This window comes from Pelophylax lessonae (assembly GCF_965119305.1).
Source record: "Pelophylax lessonae genome assembly, chromosome: 10".
Taxonomy (NCBI): domain Eukaryota; kingdom Metazoa; phylum Chordata; class Amphibia; order Anura; family Ranidae; genus Pelophylax; species Pelophylax lessonae.
Genome location: NC_138777.1, coordinates 93,969,826 through 93,988,030, shown reverse-complemented (window position 1 = coordinate 93,988,030; position 18,205 = coordinate 93,969,826). Strand labels below are relative to the sequence as shown.

At 42.8% G+C, this 18,205-nt stretch overlaps 1 protein-coding gene across 1 annotated transcript in view; it reads left to right on the top strand.

Moving 5' to 3' along the window:
• HRAS (HRas proto-oncogene, GTPase) overlaps positions 1 to 16,124 on the top strand; it is a 196,332-nt gene extending 180,208 nt beyond the window's left edge. Inside the window, exons 6-7 of the mRNA XM_082270626.1 lie at positions 7,222 to 7,346; positions 15,845 to 16,124. Coding sequence (XP_082126752.1) covers positions 7,222 to 7,341 — 120 coding nt within the window. The 3' untranslated portion in view covers positions 7,342 to 7,346; positions 15,845 to 16,124. The remainder of the gene's footprint in view (positions 1 to 7,221; positions 7,347 to 15,844) is intronic.
• The last annotated feature ends 2,081 nt before the right edge of the window (positions 16,125 to 18,205 follow it).

The following is an 18,205-nucleotide window of genomic DNA, read 5'->3' as shown; positions in this document are numbered from 1 at the left end:
AATGGGAGCATCTGTAGAGGGTATAGTAGTCTGGGAGAAGAGACCATTTTGAATGAATTACATCTCCTGAACAGGGAGAGGGGCAGGTTCACCCAGGCACCCAGGCTTCCAGCCCCTGCACAATTATAACTATAACCCGAGGATAGTTGAGGAAATACAGCGAGGAGGGGTCTCTGCCTATTTTGATGCCCAAATAAGTAATGTAGTGACTTGCCACCAAAAATGGCGAGGAATCCAACCAGTGTCTAGCCAGCCGTGGGTTGAAGGCCAAAATGTCACTCGTCAAAAATTGATGCGCAGTCCAGTACATTTTCAAAAGGTTGAGAACAATTCCCTGAGGAGCGTAATATCCGAGGACAGTGCAATGGAAAAGGGTAAGATGTCATCCGCAAAGAGTGCCGATTATAAGACCTGATCGGCTATTGGTATACCGCTAATTTCTATGTCAAATTAAGGAGTCTGGAGAGTGGTTCTATGGCTATGTTGAACGGGAGAGGGGACATCCTTGACTAGTGACTTTAGTGAGCGGAATGTTGGGTGAAACAAATGAGAGCATGACGATGCGTGCCGTGGGGGCAGAATACATTTTTTATAAAAATTGTAATATGGGTCCAGACAAACCCAGGGCTCATGACCATGAACAGCCAAGAGAAGCTGATGTTATCAAACGCCTTCTCAGCGTCGAGGGAAATGATGGCTTCTTCGCATTCGTGGTGGGCCCTGGCATATTCAAGAGCTATTAGGACTTTACGTAGGTTAAGCGTGGCAGTGTCCCTGCACAAAACCAGATTGGGCCCGATGTAAAAGAGATGGGAGAAGAATGGCTAGACGCGAAGCAATGATTTTGGAGAGGATTTTCGCATCTACATTTATTAACCGCTTGCCGCCCGCCGTCATATGACGGCGGAGCGACCATTATCCTGGGTCGCCGTCATATGACGGCGGCACTTTAAGCAGGGCAGGCGCGCGATCGCGTGCGCGCCGCCCTGCAATGCCGGTGTCGGGGTGTCCCCGGGACACCCCCCGTCACCGGCAGGGGGGAAACAGCCAATGGGCGTGGTTGTTTCCCACGTGATCGGCTGTGTTCCAATGACACAGCCGATCACAACGAAGGCGCCCACAAGATGACCGCGCATGCGCGATCGGGAGCGCGCAGCGCGGTCATGTCGGTGGCACTGTGTTCCGTAGGAACACAGCTGTCACCGGCGGTAGTAAACAGTCACTGACAGTGACTGTTTACTATGTGATCGGCTGTGAATCCATTCACAGCTGATCACAAAATGTAAACAAAGAGCAGTAACTGACTGTTACTAGCTCTTCTCTCCTCATACAGTTTCCAGTATGAGGGGAGAAGAGCTAGAAATAGTGAGTTACTGCTCTGTACACCTGTAAAAAGTAAAAGCACAGAAATAAAGGTCCCCCCACACAGTCCTCAGCCCCCCCCCCAATGTCACCTGTCACCCAACAGTCACCTCATCAGTGCCCAGAAATTGACACCCATAACGTTTACATGTGAGCGCAGCGATCGCGGGCAGAATCACCGCGATTCTGCCCGCGATCCGGAAATCATTGCAAATCGCGGGACGCCTGTGCGTTGCCCGTGATTTGCAATAGCACCCCAAACGCTGTGCGATGTTGCCGCCATTTCCGCCTGCCGAATCGCGGTAACATCGCGCAAACAACGCATGACGCCCAAAAAAGGTACAAGAGTTTCTTTGGGGCGTCATGCGTTGTTTGCGTGATGTTACCCCGATTCGGCAGGCGGAAATTGCAGCAACATCGCACAGCGTTTGGGGTGCTATTGCAAATCACGGGCAACGCACAGGCGCCCCGCGATTTGCAATGATTTCTGGATCGCGGGCGGAATCGCAGTGATTCAGCCCGCGATCGCTACGCTCACATGTGAACGTAGCCTAAAGTTCACCGGTCACCAGAGACTGCCATCAGTACCGCCGTGCACCATCGCCTGTCACCCATCAGTGACCATCACCTGTCACCCCATCAATCATCGTCATCTGTCACCCTATCAATCATTGTCACTTGACACCCCATCAGTGATCGTCACTTGTCACCCCATCAATCACCGTCACATGTCACCCCGTCAGTGATTGTCATCTGTCACCCCATCAATCATCGTCACTTGTCACCTCATCAATCATCGTCACCTGTCACCTCATCAATCATCGTCACCTGTCACCCCATCAGTCATTGTCACCTGTCACCTCATCAGTCATTGTCACCTGTCACCCCATCAGTCATTGTCACCTGTCACCCCATCAGTCATTGTCACCTGTCACCCCATCAGTCATTGTCACCTGTCACCCCATCAGTCATTGTCACCTGTCACCCCATCAGTCATTGTCACCTGTCACCCCATCAGTCATTGTCACCTGTCACCCCATCAGTCATTGTCACCTGTCACCCCATCAGTCATTGTCACCTGTCACCCCATCAGTCATTGTCACCTGTCGCCCCATCAGTCATTGTCACCTGTCGCCCCATCAGTCATTGTCACCTGTCACCCCATCAGTCATTGTCACCTGTCACCCCATCAGTCATTGTCACCTGTCACCCCATCAGTCATCGTCACCTGTTTGCCATATACATGCAATCACTTACTGACCGCCTAACGACTATATGCGTCGGCCATTAAAAGCTAAATACTGGGGTTATGGCAGCAGATAGCCCCCATAACCCCGGTATTTTTTGAAACGGCGGGCGGTCGGCTTTCAGATAAGGGTGGTCCCAGTGGCGGATTCGCCGCGGAATTACCCTTACGGTGCAGGGGAAGAGGTGCCCCTCCTGCCGCGTCCCAGACGTTTTCCCAGCTTACCGGACCCGCCGCCAGTGGGGAAAACTATCCGGTCCCGGATCCTCAGAGACAGGAAGTCGAGTGAGGGCAAGATGGCCCTCACTCGACTCTATGGTCTTGGAGGACCGGAGCTACGTCAAGACGTTGCCTAGCAACCGGTTTAAAGGGCCGCTTTTTTTTTTTTTTCCTCTTTCAACAATTTTTTTTTTTCTTTTTTAGTGTAGTTGTGAGGTGTGAGGTCTTTTTGACCCCAGATCTCTCAATAAAGAGGACCTGTCACGCCTATTTCTATTACAAGGGATGTTTACATTCCTTCTAATAGGAAAAAAAATGATCAAAACTTTTTTTTTTTAAACTGTGTAAAAATAAAAAAATAATAAATAAAATAAATAGGAAAATAAAAAAATTAAAGCACCCTGTCCCCGTTAGCTCGCGCGCAGAAGCAAACGCATACGCAAGTCCCGCCCACATATGTAAACGGTGTTCAAACCATACATGTGAGGTATCGCCGCGATCGTTAGAGTGAGAGCAATAATTTGAGCCCTAGACCTTCTCTGTAACTCTAAGCTAGTAACCTGCAGAAATTTTTAAAATGTTGCCTATGGGGATTTTTAAGTACCAATGTTTGGCGCCATTCTGTGAGCATGCGCAATTTTGAAGCATGACATGTTGGGTATCTAATTACTCGGCGTAACATTATCTTTCACATTATGTAAAACAATTGGGCTAAATTTACTGTTTTCTTATTTTTTAGTTCAAAAAAGTGAATTTTTTTCAAAAAAATCGCATTTGGAAGACTGCTGCGCAAATATGGTGTGATAAAAAAATATTGCAATGATCTCCATTTTATTCTCTAGGGTCTCTGCTAAAAAAAAATATATAATGTTTGGGGGTTCCAAGTAGTTTTCTAGCAAAAAAAATGATTTTAGCTTGTAAACACCAAGTGTCAAAAATAGGCCCAGTCTTAAAGTGGATAAATGGAAAACTTTGTGTAAAGCGCTACTTGGATGTTAGGCCTATGTATGTGGCCAGGCTGTGAAAAAGTGTTACACATGTGGTATCGCCATACTCAGGAGGAATAGCAGAATGTATTTTGGGGTGCAATTTTTGCTATGTACATGCTATGTGTTAGAAATATTGCATAAATGGACAGCTTTGTGTAAAAAAAATGTGTTTTCATTTTCTTTCCACATTTTCCAAAAACTTGTGGAAAAAAATGACAAGTTCAAAAGACTCATTATGCCTCAAAAATTATATGTTGGGCTGTTTGCTTTCCAAAATGGGGTAATTTTATGGGGGTTTCCATTGTCCTGGTGCTCCAGGGCCTTCAAAAGTGCGATAGGTTGTCAGGAAATTATATGTGTAATTTGTGCTCCTAGAATGCCGGACGCTGCTACTTGGATGTTAGGCCTCTGTATGTGGCCAGGCTGTGAAAAAGTCTCACACATGTGGTATCGCCATACTCAGGAGGAGTAGTAGAATGTGTTTTGGGGTGTAGTTGCAAGTATACATGTGCTGTGTGAGAGAAATAACCTGTTAATACGGCAATTTGTAAAAAAAAAAATCTTCATTTTGCAAAGCATTGTGGGAAAAAATTACAACTTCAAAAAACTCACCATGCCCCTTATTAAATACCTTGGAATGTCTACTTTCCAAAAAGGGGTAATTTGGGGGGTATTTGTACTTTCCTGACTTTTTAGTGTCTAAAGAAATGAGATAGGCCTTCAGTACATCAGGTGTGATCAAGTGTGATCAATTTTCAATGATTCGCACCATAGCTTGTGGACTCTATAACTTTCACAAAGACCAAATAATATACACTTACTTGGGTTATTTTTACCAAAGATAAGTAGCAGTATAAATTTTGGTCAAAATTTGTGAAGAAAAATGACTAATTTGCAAAATTTTATGACAGAAACAAAGAAAATGTGTTTTTTCACGATATTTTCACTCTTTTTTTATTTATAGCACAAAAAATAAAAAACCCAGTATTGATCAAATACCATCAAAAGAAAGCTCTATTTGTGTGAAAAAAAGGACACAATTTTTGTATGGGTACAGTGTTGCATGACTGAGTAATTCTCAGTCAAAATGTGAGAGCGCTGAAAGCTAAAAATCGGTCTGGGCAGGAAGGGGGTGAAAGTGGGGTGAAAGGGGGTGAAAGTGCACTGTAGGCAAGTGGTTAAGGAGATGGGTCTGTACAAGCCTGGAAGTAGAGGATATTTACCTTTTTTTAGTGATGAGCTTGACGTGGGCCTGGGAACCCGTTGGCAAATACGAAGCCCCAGTGCACACGTGTTGATAAACTCGGCAGAGTGTCGGGGAGGAAAGCAGAGGGTAATTTGTAAAATCCAGTGGAATATCCATCTGGGCCAGGGGCTTTTCCTGAGGCAAGGGAGTTGATAGTGGATTGAACATCAGATAGGGACATGGAAGCATTTAGCGCTTCCAAATGGTCATGCAAGAGTGTAGGCAGCTCTATTCCCTCAAGGAGTTTCGGCGCTGCTTCTATATCTATTGAATCATCAGAGTAAAGGGCTGTGTAGTGGTTAGTGAGGAGGGTGCTTATCTCAGAGGGTGAGTCAGTGATCTCCCCTGTGAGGGGTAGAGAGAACCCATATATGTGAACCCATATATATTTTGAAGTCTTCATTCTTGGTAAGAGAGGAGGGGAAGCACCAGGAGTCTTTATCTCGCGGGGAGAGGAATCCTGAGATTTGGACGAAAACGGGGGAATGATCAGAGATCACCATGTCCGCAATGGTGGGATGAGATCTAAGCGGTAGTAGACCTGGGGAGCTAAATGTGATAAATGTGGGCGTGAGAAGAAAGTGAAATCCCTATCTGTATGTTGGTTAACTCGCCAAACGTCTGTGAGATGGAGCGAAGAGATGGACTGAGCAAGCTAAGTGGGAGATTCATTTAGTTGGAAACATTGACGGAAAGATGAGCCACAGTCTTTGGTCGTGTGCATAACTGCATTAAAGTCCCCACCTATAAGGTGGAGATGTTCGGGAATTTGTAGGGCCCAAGTGTTAAAATCCAGAATAAAAGGCCTGGCGCCGGGAGTTGGGGGCATATACATTAGAGATGGTGATGTGAAGAGAGGCCATTGTAAGGTGGAGTGTAATTCTACGACCTACTGAGTCAGTATCTACAGAGCGAATTACATGTGGGAGTTTCTTATGGACCAGCGGTTCAACTGGCAGGTTATACACGCTGTGAATTGCGCACGATTCCCCCATTAACACAGTGTTGACAGGGGAATCATCAAATGTCTTCTCCCAATGGGGGGAGCAGTGACGGAGAAGACCGTAATTATTGCTAGCATCTACAGCAGCCCCTACCGATAATCGCAAGAGTATCCGGCAGGCTGGTTTTGTACCCAAGTTGTTTGATCAATTAACTTTTGTACATTCTGCCTGCCTATTAACGGTTTGAATCTCAGTCGGTTCCTGCTGAACTTGCCGAGATTTGAACCGTGTATGGTTGACCTTAATCTGGAAACTGAACACTCTGGAAGATGGTTAGAATGTACATTTTTTTGTGTCACTGCAGAGTTCCTAAGGGGTCCTCTTGATTGAACACTTGAAAACATTCGATCCATGGATTCACAGTTATATTGCATTACACAGATAATTATTTATGGACACAGATAACTGCACTATTTCTATTAAGATTTTTCCTTTAACTTATTTATGTATGATGTATGGTGTTTTAATGCTGCATTCAATATGTGTATAATGTACATCAATATATTCTCAATCTTCTTGCATCAAGGTATTTCCCATGTACTTGCCACCTACTGTAGGTCTTCCCCCTTTCTACTAGGTGGGTTCTCAACCTCTTACAGCACCAGCCTAAGATGTTGGTCCTTCAGCAGTCTCCACTTTTGTTCAGGTTAAACCTGTTGGCAATTGTTTGCTGTTGCCCACCACAGTTGGACTGCCTTTCAACGTCCTGACAATATAAACATCCCTGTATCCCAGTAGATAAAGAATAGATTTGTATACTTACTGTCAACATTTTTTTTAGGCATCTATTGAGGGACACAGGTCCCAACCCTAAGTGTTTATGATCCTACTCCTGGTAATGCTTGCTACAAATTGTGGCCTGCTGGTAGAAGGAATGGTTATCCTGGGCTAGTGGCAGAATTTCACAGTGCTCAATCCTGATGTAGGTAGCAGTGTAACCCAACAGTGTATGACTTTCTGCATCCCTCAATTGTCTCCAAGGAAAGAATTCTACAGTCAGTAAAAAAATCCTAGCTTTAAGACTGATTTGCTAGCTGTTTACTCCACTGGCTTCAGTATTTTCCTAGAACAGATATGCAAATCAAAACTGATTGTTTTTTTTTTTTTTTGTTTTTTTTTTTTAACTGATAAACATTGTTGCTTTATTTTCATCAGGGAGTGGAAGACGCTTTTTACACATTAGTGAGGGAGATACGACAGCATAAGCTGCGGAAGCTGAATCCTCCTGATGAAAGTGAGAAGGGGTGTTTGAATTGCAAGTGTGTTGTATCCTGACCATGGTAAGAAGAGTTACAGATTACAAATATTTATTTTCCAGAAATAATTATGTGCAGTCTTAAAAATTAGTCTTTTTTTTTTTTTTTTTTTTCCCAGATGTGCAAAGAATCTGAATCATGACTCTTTAAATTAATATGTTCTTTGATTCATACCCCTGGGTACCTGCTAAAGGTTAAACTTTGCCAAAGGTCTTCATTTAATCCCATGATGGGGAACATTTAATGTATTATTGGGGAGCACAAGTTTTGAAATGTGGGGCTTTTTTTTTTTTTTTTTTACGCACAATATTTGTTTAAAAATAAGCATACAAATACATAACATAGCAAAGATTTGCAAAGCACCATGTGTAGCTTTGCAAATCACCTGCTTTGTAGCTGCCTTTGTTTAACCACCTCCTTCCCATTCCCTTTTCTGACTCTGCCCCTACATGTAAAAATCTAATTTTTTTTTTTTTGCTAGAAAATTACTTGGAACCCCAAACATATATATATATATATATATATATATATATATATATATATATATATATATATATATATATATATATATATATATATATATATATAACAAATATATATTAATATAATAATATTTTCAAACGCCATTCCTTTGGGAACATTTTTTTTCTCTTAACATAAAGTGAAAGATGTTACACCGAGTAAATAATAAATAGATACCTAAGATGTTATGCTTTGAAATTGTGTCTGCCCGTGGTATGGTGGCGAACTATGGTGCTTAAAATTCTCCATAGGCGACACTTTAAGTGCCTTTACAGGTTACCAGTTTACAGTGGCACAGGAGGTCTGGTGCTACAATTATTGCTCTTGATCTGACTTTTGCAAAAATACCTCGCGTGTGGCGCAATTGCTGTTTACATATGGATGTGGAAGTAATGTATGCGTTCGCATTTGCGCGCAAGCTTGATGGGACAGAGCGCTTTCAATTTTTTTTAAAATGATTTTATACAACTTTTTTTTTTTCACTTTTTGTACAAAATTTTTACTTTATTATAACAATTTTTTTTTATTTACTTTATTGCTATCACAAGGGATGTTCATCCCTACACCTTCCAGAGTCTATTGGTGCTTCAACCACTTCTCTATCGACAGCTGTGGTGGTTCCCAGACTCTCCTATTCCACCGGGAGAGCCCCAATGTCTCAGACTACCTGTCACCTGCCTGAGCTATCACATATGGGGCTTGTTAGCCCATTTTTGATAGCAATAAAGTTAAAAAAAAAGAAGAATCTTAAAAAAAAAATGTAAAGCACCCCCATCGCCCCTGCACACACCCTATATAAAAAGCAGTGTGGGGAGAGTATATGTATGTAAACATTCATTGCACCACATGTATAAGGCATCATCGCAAATGTCAGAGTAAGAGCAAAACATTCTAGGGCCATAGTTTGTTAATGCAGCCTGCAGATTGTGTTCTATTTTCTTTCACATATTCAGTTAATACAGCTTGAACTAATCAATACAGTGGTAACAATGAGACGATTTAAGCCACTTGCCACCCAAGGATGTACCTGTACGTCCTTGGGTTTCAGTGGTTATACCGGGATGCTTGCTGTACCTACAAGCATCATCCAGGTATCATTGTTTGCAGCCGGTGATTCGCTACAAGGCAGAAGGGATCTGTGTGGCTAATTAGCCACTCAATCACTTCTACCAGTGGAGGAAAGGGGTCCCACCCCGCCTCTCTTGGCCTTATCACGGAGGCTGCGAGCTATGCGTCCAGCAGCGATGAATGCCTGGTACATAGAGAGAGGAACTGACGTCAGTTCCCTCTCTCTGTAACCCCGAAAACCGGGAGCTGCTAGTATTCATCACTTCTAGTTTTGCCCCTTTATCTACCTGCCACCAGCAGCCAGAGTAGCAGCCGATCGGACCAACCTCGGTCTGATCGGCTGCAGTAGCAGTGCAAGACTGTTACTTTAAGGGGTGATTTTTTCCGGTCCCGACTTCCAAAACTTTTTCAGGGATTTTTACTCAAACCTCTTTACAGTGCCCAGAAAGGAATGCAAGGTACGTCCAATTCTGGACCTCATGGCACTAAACTGCTTGGTTGGGGTACTTAAGAGTTCCGCATGAAGTCCATTCGCACGGTAGTGGTGTCCCTACATCAGGGGGTTTTCTTCTCGCTTCTATCAGCATCAAGGACACCTACCCGCACATTCTAATATGTGCCGGTCAACAGTGCTTCCCCTGTTTTGTCGTGGGCGAGAAGCAGTATCAGTTTGTGGCGTTGACCTTTTTGGTCTCGCCTCCGCTTCTTGGGTTTTCACAAAAGTGTTGACCCTTGTGCTGGCATTTTTATTCAGCGGGAGATCGTGGTACTGGGGTAGCTGGGTGATCATCTTCTACGAGTGGAGTCTCCGACTGCTCTGATGGACATTTTAGAGATTCCTCTGCGTACTCTGAGGGAGTTCGGTTGGATTATGAACCTTCAGAAGTCTGCTTTGGTTCTGTCCTTAAAAACTGGACTACCTGGGTCTGATTCTGGACTCGGCCTCAGCCAGATTGTTTCTTCCTTTTGGAAGAACTCCAGACATTGCAGGAGACAATTCAGCTTCTGCTGTTCAGCAGACGCTTATCCCTCTGGGCTTGCATGCACATGCTGGGCCTGATGGTGTCTGTTTGCACAGTTCCACACAAGATGTCTGCAAAATGTATTCTGGTAAAATGGTAAAAGGATCCACGGTCTCTAGAGGTGGCTTCATCCTCCGGCACTTCGACAGGGAAAATCCTTCTCCCCCTGTACTGAACGGTTGTCGCCATGGATGCCAGCCTGTCTGGGTGAGGAGGCGTCCTCCGCACAGATGTGCTCAGAGGGTCTGGACTTTGGCAGAGTCCAGACTGCCAATTTAATGTACTGGAACTCAGTCTGTCAATCACCAAGGGGGCACAATAAGTGTCCTGGGGGCTCTGTAAGTAGCCGTCATTCTAAGGTGGGCTGCCAATTTGTTCCAGCCCTCTCAAACTCCTGCCACGACTGTGCAGGATCGAGGCAGAAAGAATTCTGGTCTTTCTAGTGGCTCCAGACTGGCCTCACCGGTCTTGGTACGCCGATCTGATACAGCTGGTCGCCGATGCTCCTTGGGGACTTCCTCACAGGGAAGATCTGCTGTCCCAAAGACCAATCTTCCATCGTGCTTTAGTCACTGGCTTTGATGGCCTGTTGAACACCAGGTGCTGAAGGATAGAGGTTTTTCTGAGTGGGTGATTCCTACACTGTTGAAAGCTAGGAAATCTACTTCAAGGAAGATCTACTGTTGTACGTGGAGGACGTACATTGCGTGGTGTGAGTCTCTTGGGATTCATCCTCATTCCTTCTCGGTTCGAATCCTAACTTCCTTCAATTGGGGGGGGGGGGGGGGGTTGAACAGAAAATGGCCTTGAGTACCATCAAGCGTCGGGTATTGGCTTTGGCAGTTTTTACGCACACAACTCCCTGGTGCGTAGCTTTCTAAAGGGTGTCCGACATTTGGTTCCTTCAGTGCGGGCTCCATTGCCGCACTGGGATCTTAATTTGGTCCTTTCAGCTCTACAGAAGCCTCCCTTTGAAAATAATCCGGAGCGTTTCCTGCTTTCACTGTCCCATAAGGTGGCCTTTTTTGGTGGCGTTCAGCTCTGCGCACAGGGTGTCAGAACTGGTGGCGTTATCCTGTCGTCCACCTTCTAGTGATTCACAACCATAAGGTGGTGCTTTACCCCTGTCCGTCATTCCTTCCTAAGATGGCCTCTGACTTTCATTTGACTGAAGACATTGTGTTGCCTCCCCTGTGTCCCAGGCCTAAACATCTGAAGGAAATTGTCTTGCATGCCTTGGATGTGGTCTGGGCAATTGGGGTGTACCTGACAGCTACGGAGTCTTTTAGGAAGTCAGACTCTCTAGTGTGCTTACGGACGAACCTCCCAAAAGGTTGTCCGCTTCCTCTGCAACCATTTCCACATGGATCAAACAGACCGTGGTTCAGGCCTATAACATCAAGAGTCAGGTTCCTCCTTTCCCTGTCAAGGAGCACACTATTAGGGTGCCTAGTGCCTCCTGGGCTTTCCGTCATGTGTCAGTGACGCAGGTTTGCAAGGTGGCCACTCGGTCATCGGTGCAAGCTTTTACAAAGTTTTTATAAAGTGGATGTGTTGGCATCTGCGGATGCTTCTTTTGGCCGCAAGGTTTTGCAGGCTGCTTTTTAGAGGACCTGGTCCTCTTTTGAGGGTGTATTTTTTTTTTTTCTGGTGAGCTCCAGTGTATGATGGAGCTCTGTTACCTGATTGGCTATGTTTGACCTTGAGAATTTTTTTTCTGATGTTTTTCCCACCCCTCATGTTTAACACTGCTTTGGGACGTCCCAACTATTTAGAAGCTGGAGCTGTGTTCCTTTAAATGAAAAAGAAAATGGGATTTTTGACTTGCCGTAAAATCCATTTTTCTGTAAATCCATTTTTCTGATGTCCATTGACGGACACCGCACCCACCCCTCTGTGGAGTTGGCTTTCTTCTGACACTGCTTGTAACAATACTGAGTGCCTATAGCTGAGAGTGGGTGTATACCCCCTGGGACTGCCCGTAGGCGTAGTCCTGCGTTTTTCTGCCCTAGTGTCCTACTCCTGTAGGGGGCAGATTAATCCAATAGTTAAGAAGAATCAGGAGCCGTGTCCGTCAATGAACATCAGAGAAATGGATTTTACGGTAAATCAAAAATCCCTTTTTTTTTTTAATTGAATATATTTTATAACCGAAAGTAGATTGTTGCCAAAATTGTCAGTCTTTTTTCGGTTTAGATTGCGAAAAAACCCAGTGATGATCAAATACCACCCAAAAAAAAAAAACTCAATTTGTGTGGGAAAAGATTTAAAAAATTTAAATTTGCATACAGTGTTGCATTATTTAGTTGCTAGTTAAAGTAGCACAGTGCTGAATAGCAAAAAGTGCTTAAGTCATGAAGAGGGGTAACCCACCTGGAGCTCCTTAAGTGGTTAAAGTGAAGATTGGGATTTAGAATCATTTGCCTCTAGCTTAGGTTCTACCAATAATTTTGGATGCCGTTTAATGGTAACCTCTGTTTATTGCTGTTGTCCATGTATGCTGTGTTTGTATTTCCCAAATTTGTTTACTTTAAAGTGATTGTAAATCCTCACCTTGTCAGGCTCCATTATCTAGATGTTTCTGGGCGATTTTCTGCTCTAAGCCGCAGCTCTAAAAACGACCAACAAGACCACTCCCATTCATTTTATTAGCTCGGGTTCACATCTAAGCGTTCTGTTGCCTTAAGCAAATCACCCGTCGCTCAAAAAGCACATGAGCTTATTTTTTGGCAGATTACAGGTGTTTTACTGCTTTTCATTGGTCACTTGTCCACTCGAAACGCCTGTAAAAATCGCAATGCCTAGATGTCAACGGAGCCTTAAACAACCCATACAGTTTAAAATGGAGTAGAAAGGCAAAACATTTGTGTATAGATGAACAAAAAAAAATATTAGAAATTCTTTTTTTCCACTTTTTTTTTTTAAAAGTGATTCCATTCCCTCTGTTTTCAGCTGCATTAGAGCTGGAAGAAGGCGAAACATCAGAACACTGAACTTCCCAGTGAATGGCTGTGCAGGGGGTGTGTGTCAGGACAAGTCTGATCATTGGAGGAGAGCATGCTTAGTTCTCAGTATAGCCAGAAAACTGACCACGCTGTGCTCTCCTGCCGAATGTGATCCGTTTTTAATAGGAAAGCAGAGGGACTGGAATGAACAACAGGTATTTCACACAATGGAAGCAATACAAAGAGAACAGGAGACTTTTTTTTTTTTTTATATATACAAGTACATGGTACAGCAGGCACATATCATCAGGAATATGAAATGTTGGGTCTACATGTCATTCACCCTGGGTATGCTTGCAAGAGTCTCCCTTTGTGGTCATATATATACCCATACTTTGCTTTTGTATGCACCTTCATGTTGCCTTGCTCACCTTGCTGGACTGTCCCTCATAATACTTTGTCTATTAAAAAATCATGTGGTGTTTAGTCCTAGTGTGCTTCAGAGTTTTGCAATCCACCTCCCAGCAATCCTACAGAATGTTTCCCATTGCTCCACATAACTGAATGGTGGGTGCCTTGACACATAGCATACTAGCATACAACACCTTGAGCACTTAGACTAGACTTCTCTGAAATGAGGTAACTAGTGACGAGATACATATGTCCTTACACTTATTAGAAAAAGAATTCTAAGTAAGATTATTACTATGAGAATATAAACCCAAAATGTGATATAACATTCCTAAATATATATGTATATGCCTTACATAATATAATGACATAATTATGGCTAATATCTTCTCACATATAATAATGTACCTTTAACATTTATATTTTATATGTCTGATGAAAAACACTGAGCCATTGTCTATTGTTAAATACTTATAGACAGACTGACACTACCATCCCCTTAACATCTGTTATCTGATAGAGATGTCAATGTATAAGCTTATTTATGGCAAAAGAAAATAGAAATGTCTGCTGAAAGTATAGGACCCTATTGTTGAAATTCTATGCTCTCTTGTAAGCTTGTAAGAGACATTTTGTTTAACAAGTATATATGAACTTTGTTTGACCTTTAAAAACAAGATGGAAGCCATTCAGAATCTCTTATGCATAATACGAAATATACATGGCTTTTAAAATCATTTTTCCTTTTACCTATTATTATTTTAATCAACCCCCAATAACCCCGACATTTTCATGTGACAACACTGAAGAAATGGCACTTTGCTACAATGTAAAGTAGTGAGTGTACAGCTTGCATAACAATGTAACTTTGCTGTCCCCTCAAAATAACTCAACACACAGCCATTAATGTCTAAACCCCTGGCAACAAAAGTGAGTTCACCCATAAGTCAAAATGTCCAAATTGGGCCCAAAGTGTCAATAATTTGTGTGGCCACCATTATTTTCCAGCACTGCCTTAACCTTCTTGGGCATGGAGTTCACCAGAGCTTCACAGGTTGCCACTGGAGTCCTCTTCCACTCCTCCATGACGGCATCATGGAGCTGGTGGATGTTAGAGACCTTGCGCTCCTCAACCTTCTGATTGAGGATGCCCCACAGATGCTCAATAGGGTTTAGGTCTGGAAACATGCTTGGCCAGTCCAACACCTTTACCCTCAGCTTCTTTAGCAAGGCAGTGGTAGTCTTGGAGGTGTGTTTGGGGTTGTTATCATGTTGGAATACTGCCCTGCGGCCCAGTCTCCGAAGGGAGGAATCATGCTCTGCTTCAGTATGTCACAGGAAATGTTGGCATTCCTAGTTTCCTCAATGAACTGTAGCTCCCCACTCATGCCACCCCAGACCATGACACGCCCACCACCATGCTTGACTGTAGGCTAGACATACTTGTCTTATTACTCCTCACCTGGTTGCCGCCACACACCCTTGACACCATCTGAACCAAATAGGTTTATCTTCAATTATTTTTTATTCTTTATTTCCAGTAATCCATGTCCTTAGTCTTCTTGTCTTTAGCAAACTGTTTGCAGGCTCTCTTGTGCATCATCTTTAGAAGAGGCTTCCTTCTGGGACGACAGCCATGGAGACCAATTTGATGCAGTGTGTGGCGTATGGTCTGAGCACTGACAGGCTGACCCCCCCACCCCTTCAACCTCTGCAGCAATGCTGGCAGCACTCATAGTCTATTTCCCAAATACAACCTCTGGATATGACGCTGAGTACATGCACTTAACTTCTTTGGTCGACCATGGCGAGGCCTGTTCTGAGTGGATTCTGTCCTGTTATACCACTGTATGGTCTACCGTGCTGCAGTTCAGTTTCAGGGTCTTGACCATCTTCTTTTAGCCTAGGCCATCTTTATGTAGAGCAACAATTCTTTTTTTCAGATCCTCAGAGTTCTTTGCCATGAGGTGCCATTTTGAACTTCCAGTAACCAGTATGATAGTGAGAGCGATACACCAAATTTAACACACCGGCTCCCCATTCACACCTGAGACCTTGCAAGACATGAGTCACATGACACCAGGGAGGGAACATGGCTAATTGGGCCTTAGTTTGGACATTTTCCCTTAGGGGTGTACTCACTTTTGTTGCCAGCGGTTTAGACATTATTGGCTGTGTTGTTATTTTGAGCGGACAGCAAATTTACACTGTTATACAAGCTGTACACTCACTACTTTACATTGTAGCAAAGTGTCATTTCTTCAGTGGTGTCACATGAAAAGATATAATATATTTACAATAATGTCAGGGGTGTACTTTTGTGAGATACTGTATGTGTGTGTGTGTGTGTGTGTGTGTATATATATATATATATATATATATATATATATATATATATATATATATATATATATATATATATATATATATGTGTATGTGTATGTGTATATAAAATAACAATATAAACATGTTGGGTTTTAGTGTTTGTGTAATAATTTGTATGATTTTCTTAAAAATGCACTCTTAATATTGTATGTATATTTTTTTTTTACAGGATCACAGGTCAAGGTTTGGCCTGAAAGTGTTCTTTTGTTCCTCCAGCCAAGTGCTAGAAAACCCAGGTGAATAAGCATTAGAAGAGACTAGAAGACACTACACCATTTGTGGAGAAATGGCTCTACAGATACGAACATGATTACCTGTGAATTGTATTTTAATATCCAGTATTATATCGTCTTCTGGATATCTTGAGTGTACACCATGGGTAGTATGCCAGTGAAGGGGTTAATGGCATGACAGTTGTTGGCAGCTTGGTGGTTCAAGTTCTCTTTGGATGTCATAGATGAGCTAAAAGTTTATGTCCCATAGAAATTTTTTTTCTTTTATTTTAATTTTTTTTTTTTTTTTGCATAATAAATTGCAATTATTGCCTGGGTATTGGATTTTGAAAATGAATGTATGGGAAATGGGATTTTCCAGATTGTCCTGTCACCCAGTTGCTACATGCTTTAGAACGCTTGTTTGACAGCTGTTGCCATTCAGCTAGTCACATTTCAGCAGACCCATTTGCCATTTGATCCATTCCTTTTAAGTTGTTCTGCCTGTATTCAGCCCCGCTGTGCAGGGTGTTTCTAGTAAAAGACAGGCAAGCAAAATGTTTTTTTTTCTTTATTTTAAATAACCCATTTAAACATGCATACTGTACATTTTCTTTTACAACAGGCCTTAACAAATTCTATGTGATATCCCAAAAACAAGTCAGTTTGACAATTGGTCTTGATGGTGACTAAACTACATGGTGTGCACAATTTTTAGGCAAGTTGTATTTTTGACGTTTACTTTTAATCAACAACTATAGTGATCTTGGTCAATACAAAATGTTAATGAACCCTAAACCTGAATATTTAAGAAAGTAAAAGTGAGGTTTTGGCTTTCTTAGGATAATATTTGTGTGCACAATTATTGGGCAACTATTAGTGTGCAGAATTAGTACTGCAAGTAGAACTAGAAATGCAACTAAATGAACGGAAATTTTCCCGTTTCACTTGATTATTTTCATCTGTTAAAGTGAGAATAATAAAAAAAACAGTGACCAATATACCCCCCCTTCTTATCAGTAACAGTCATAAGTCTTCCATTCATGGAGTCTGTTAGTTTCTTGATCTATTGACAATCTGCTTTTTGTGCAACAGCAACCACAGCCTCCCAGACACTGTTCAGAGATGTGCACTGTTTTCCTTCCCCGTAAATCTCCCGTTTAAGAAGGGCCCACAAGTTCTCAATAGGGTTTAGGTCAGAAAGGGGGCAATGTCATTATTCTTTCATCTTTAGGGCCTTTACTGGCTAGCCACACAGTGGAATACTTTGATGCATGTGATAGAGCATTGTCCTACATAAATACCATGTTCTGCTTGAAAGATACAGACTTTTTCCTGTACCACCGCTTGAAGAAAGTTTCTTCTAAAAACTGGCAGTAGGTTTGGAAGTTGATTTTGAGTTCATCATTCATGAGCTGGTTTAACCCGAAAAGGTTAAACCAGCTCCTCTTTAATACCAGCCCATACCAGTACCCTACCGCCACCTTGCTGGCTTCTTAGTCAAAGTGGAGCTCTGTGCACGTTACTGATCCAGCCACAAGCCCATCCATCTGGTCCGTCAAGAGTCGCTCTCATCAGTCAATAAAACCTTTCAAAAATCTGTCTTCAGATAATTCTTGGTTCAGTTTTGATATTTCAACTTGTGTCTTGTTCAGTGGTGGTCAGGTTTTAGCCTTCCTTACTTTGGCCATGTCTCTGAACACTAAACACCTTGTACTTTTGGGCACTCCAGGTTGCAGTTCTGGAATATGACAGCACTGGAGGAGAATGGGTTCCTGGTAGCTTCACGTTTGAGCCTTCTCAAATCTTTGGCAATTATTTTGCTTCTTTTTTTCTCAACGCGTTTCTTGCTACCCTGTTGACTATTTGCAACAAAACGTTTGATGGTTCTGTGATCACGCCCATATATGTTAGCCATTGCATGAGTGCTGCATCCTCCTGAAAGACTTTTTTTTACAATTTTTAACTTTTCAGAGTCAGTTAAATCTCTTTTTTGGCCCGTTTGCCTAAAGGAAAAGAAGCTTATGGGTTATGTGCCCTCATCAGGAGTAAACTAAGCAGTCCAAAGGTTTTACCAGACATGCCCATAGGGGCTGTCCCTAACGACATAACCCCGGGCACAGAGTGCTCACAAAGCAGTTTCGTAGCAAGCAGTGAAAAACACAACCATCCCCATAATAGAGGGCGGGGTGCTGCCTCTGTCAATTTACTTCAGCGAAAAGGATTTTACGGTAAGTTCTTACAAAATCAAATCAAATTTTTTCTATCGTCCATTGACAGACGCAGCTCTCCTTTCTTCATAACGATTGGGACGTCCC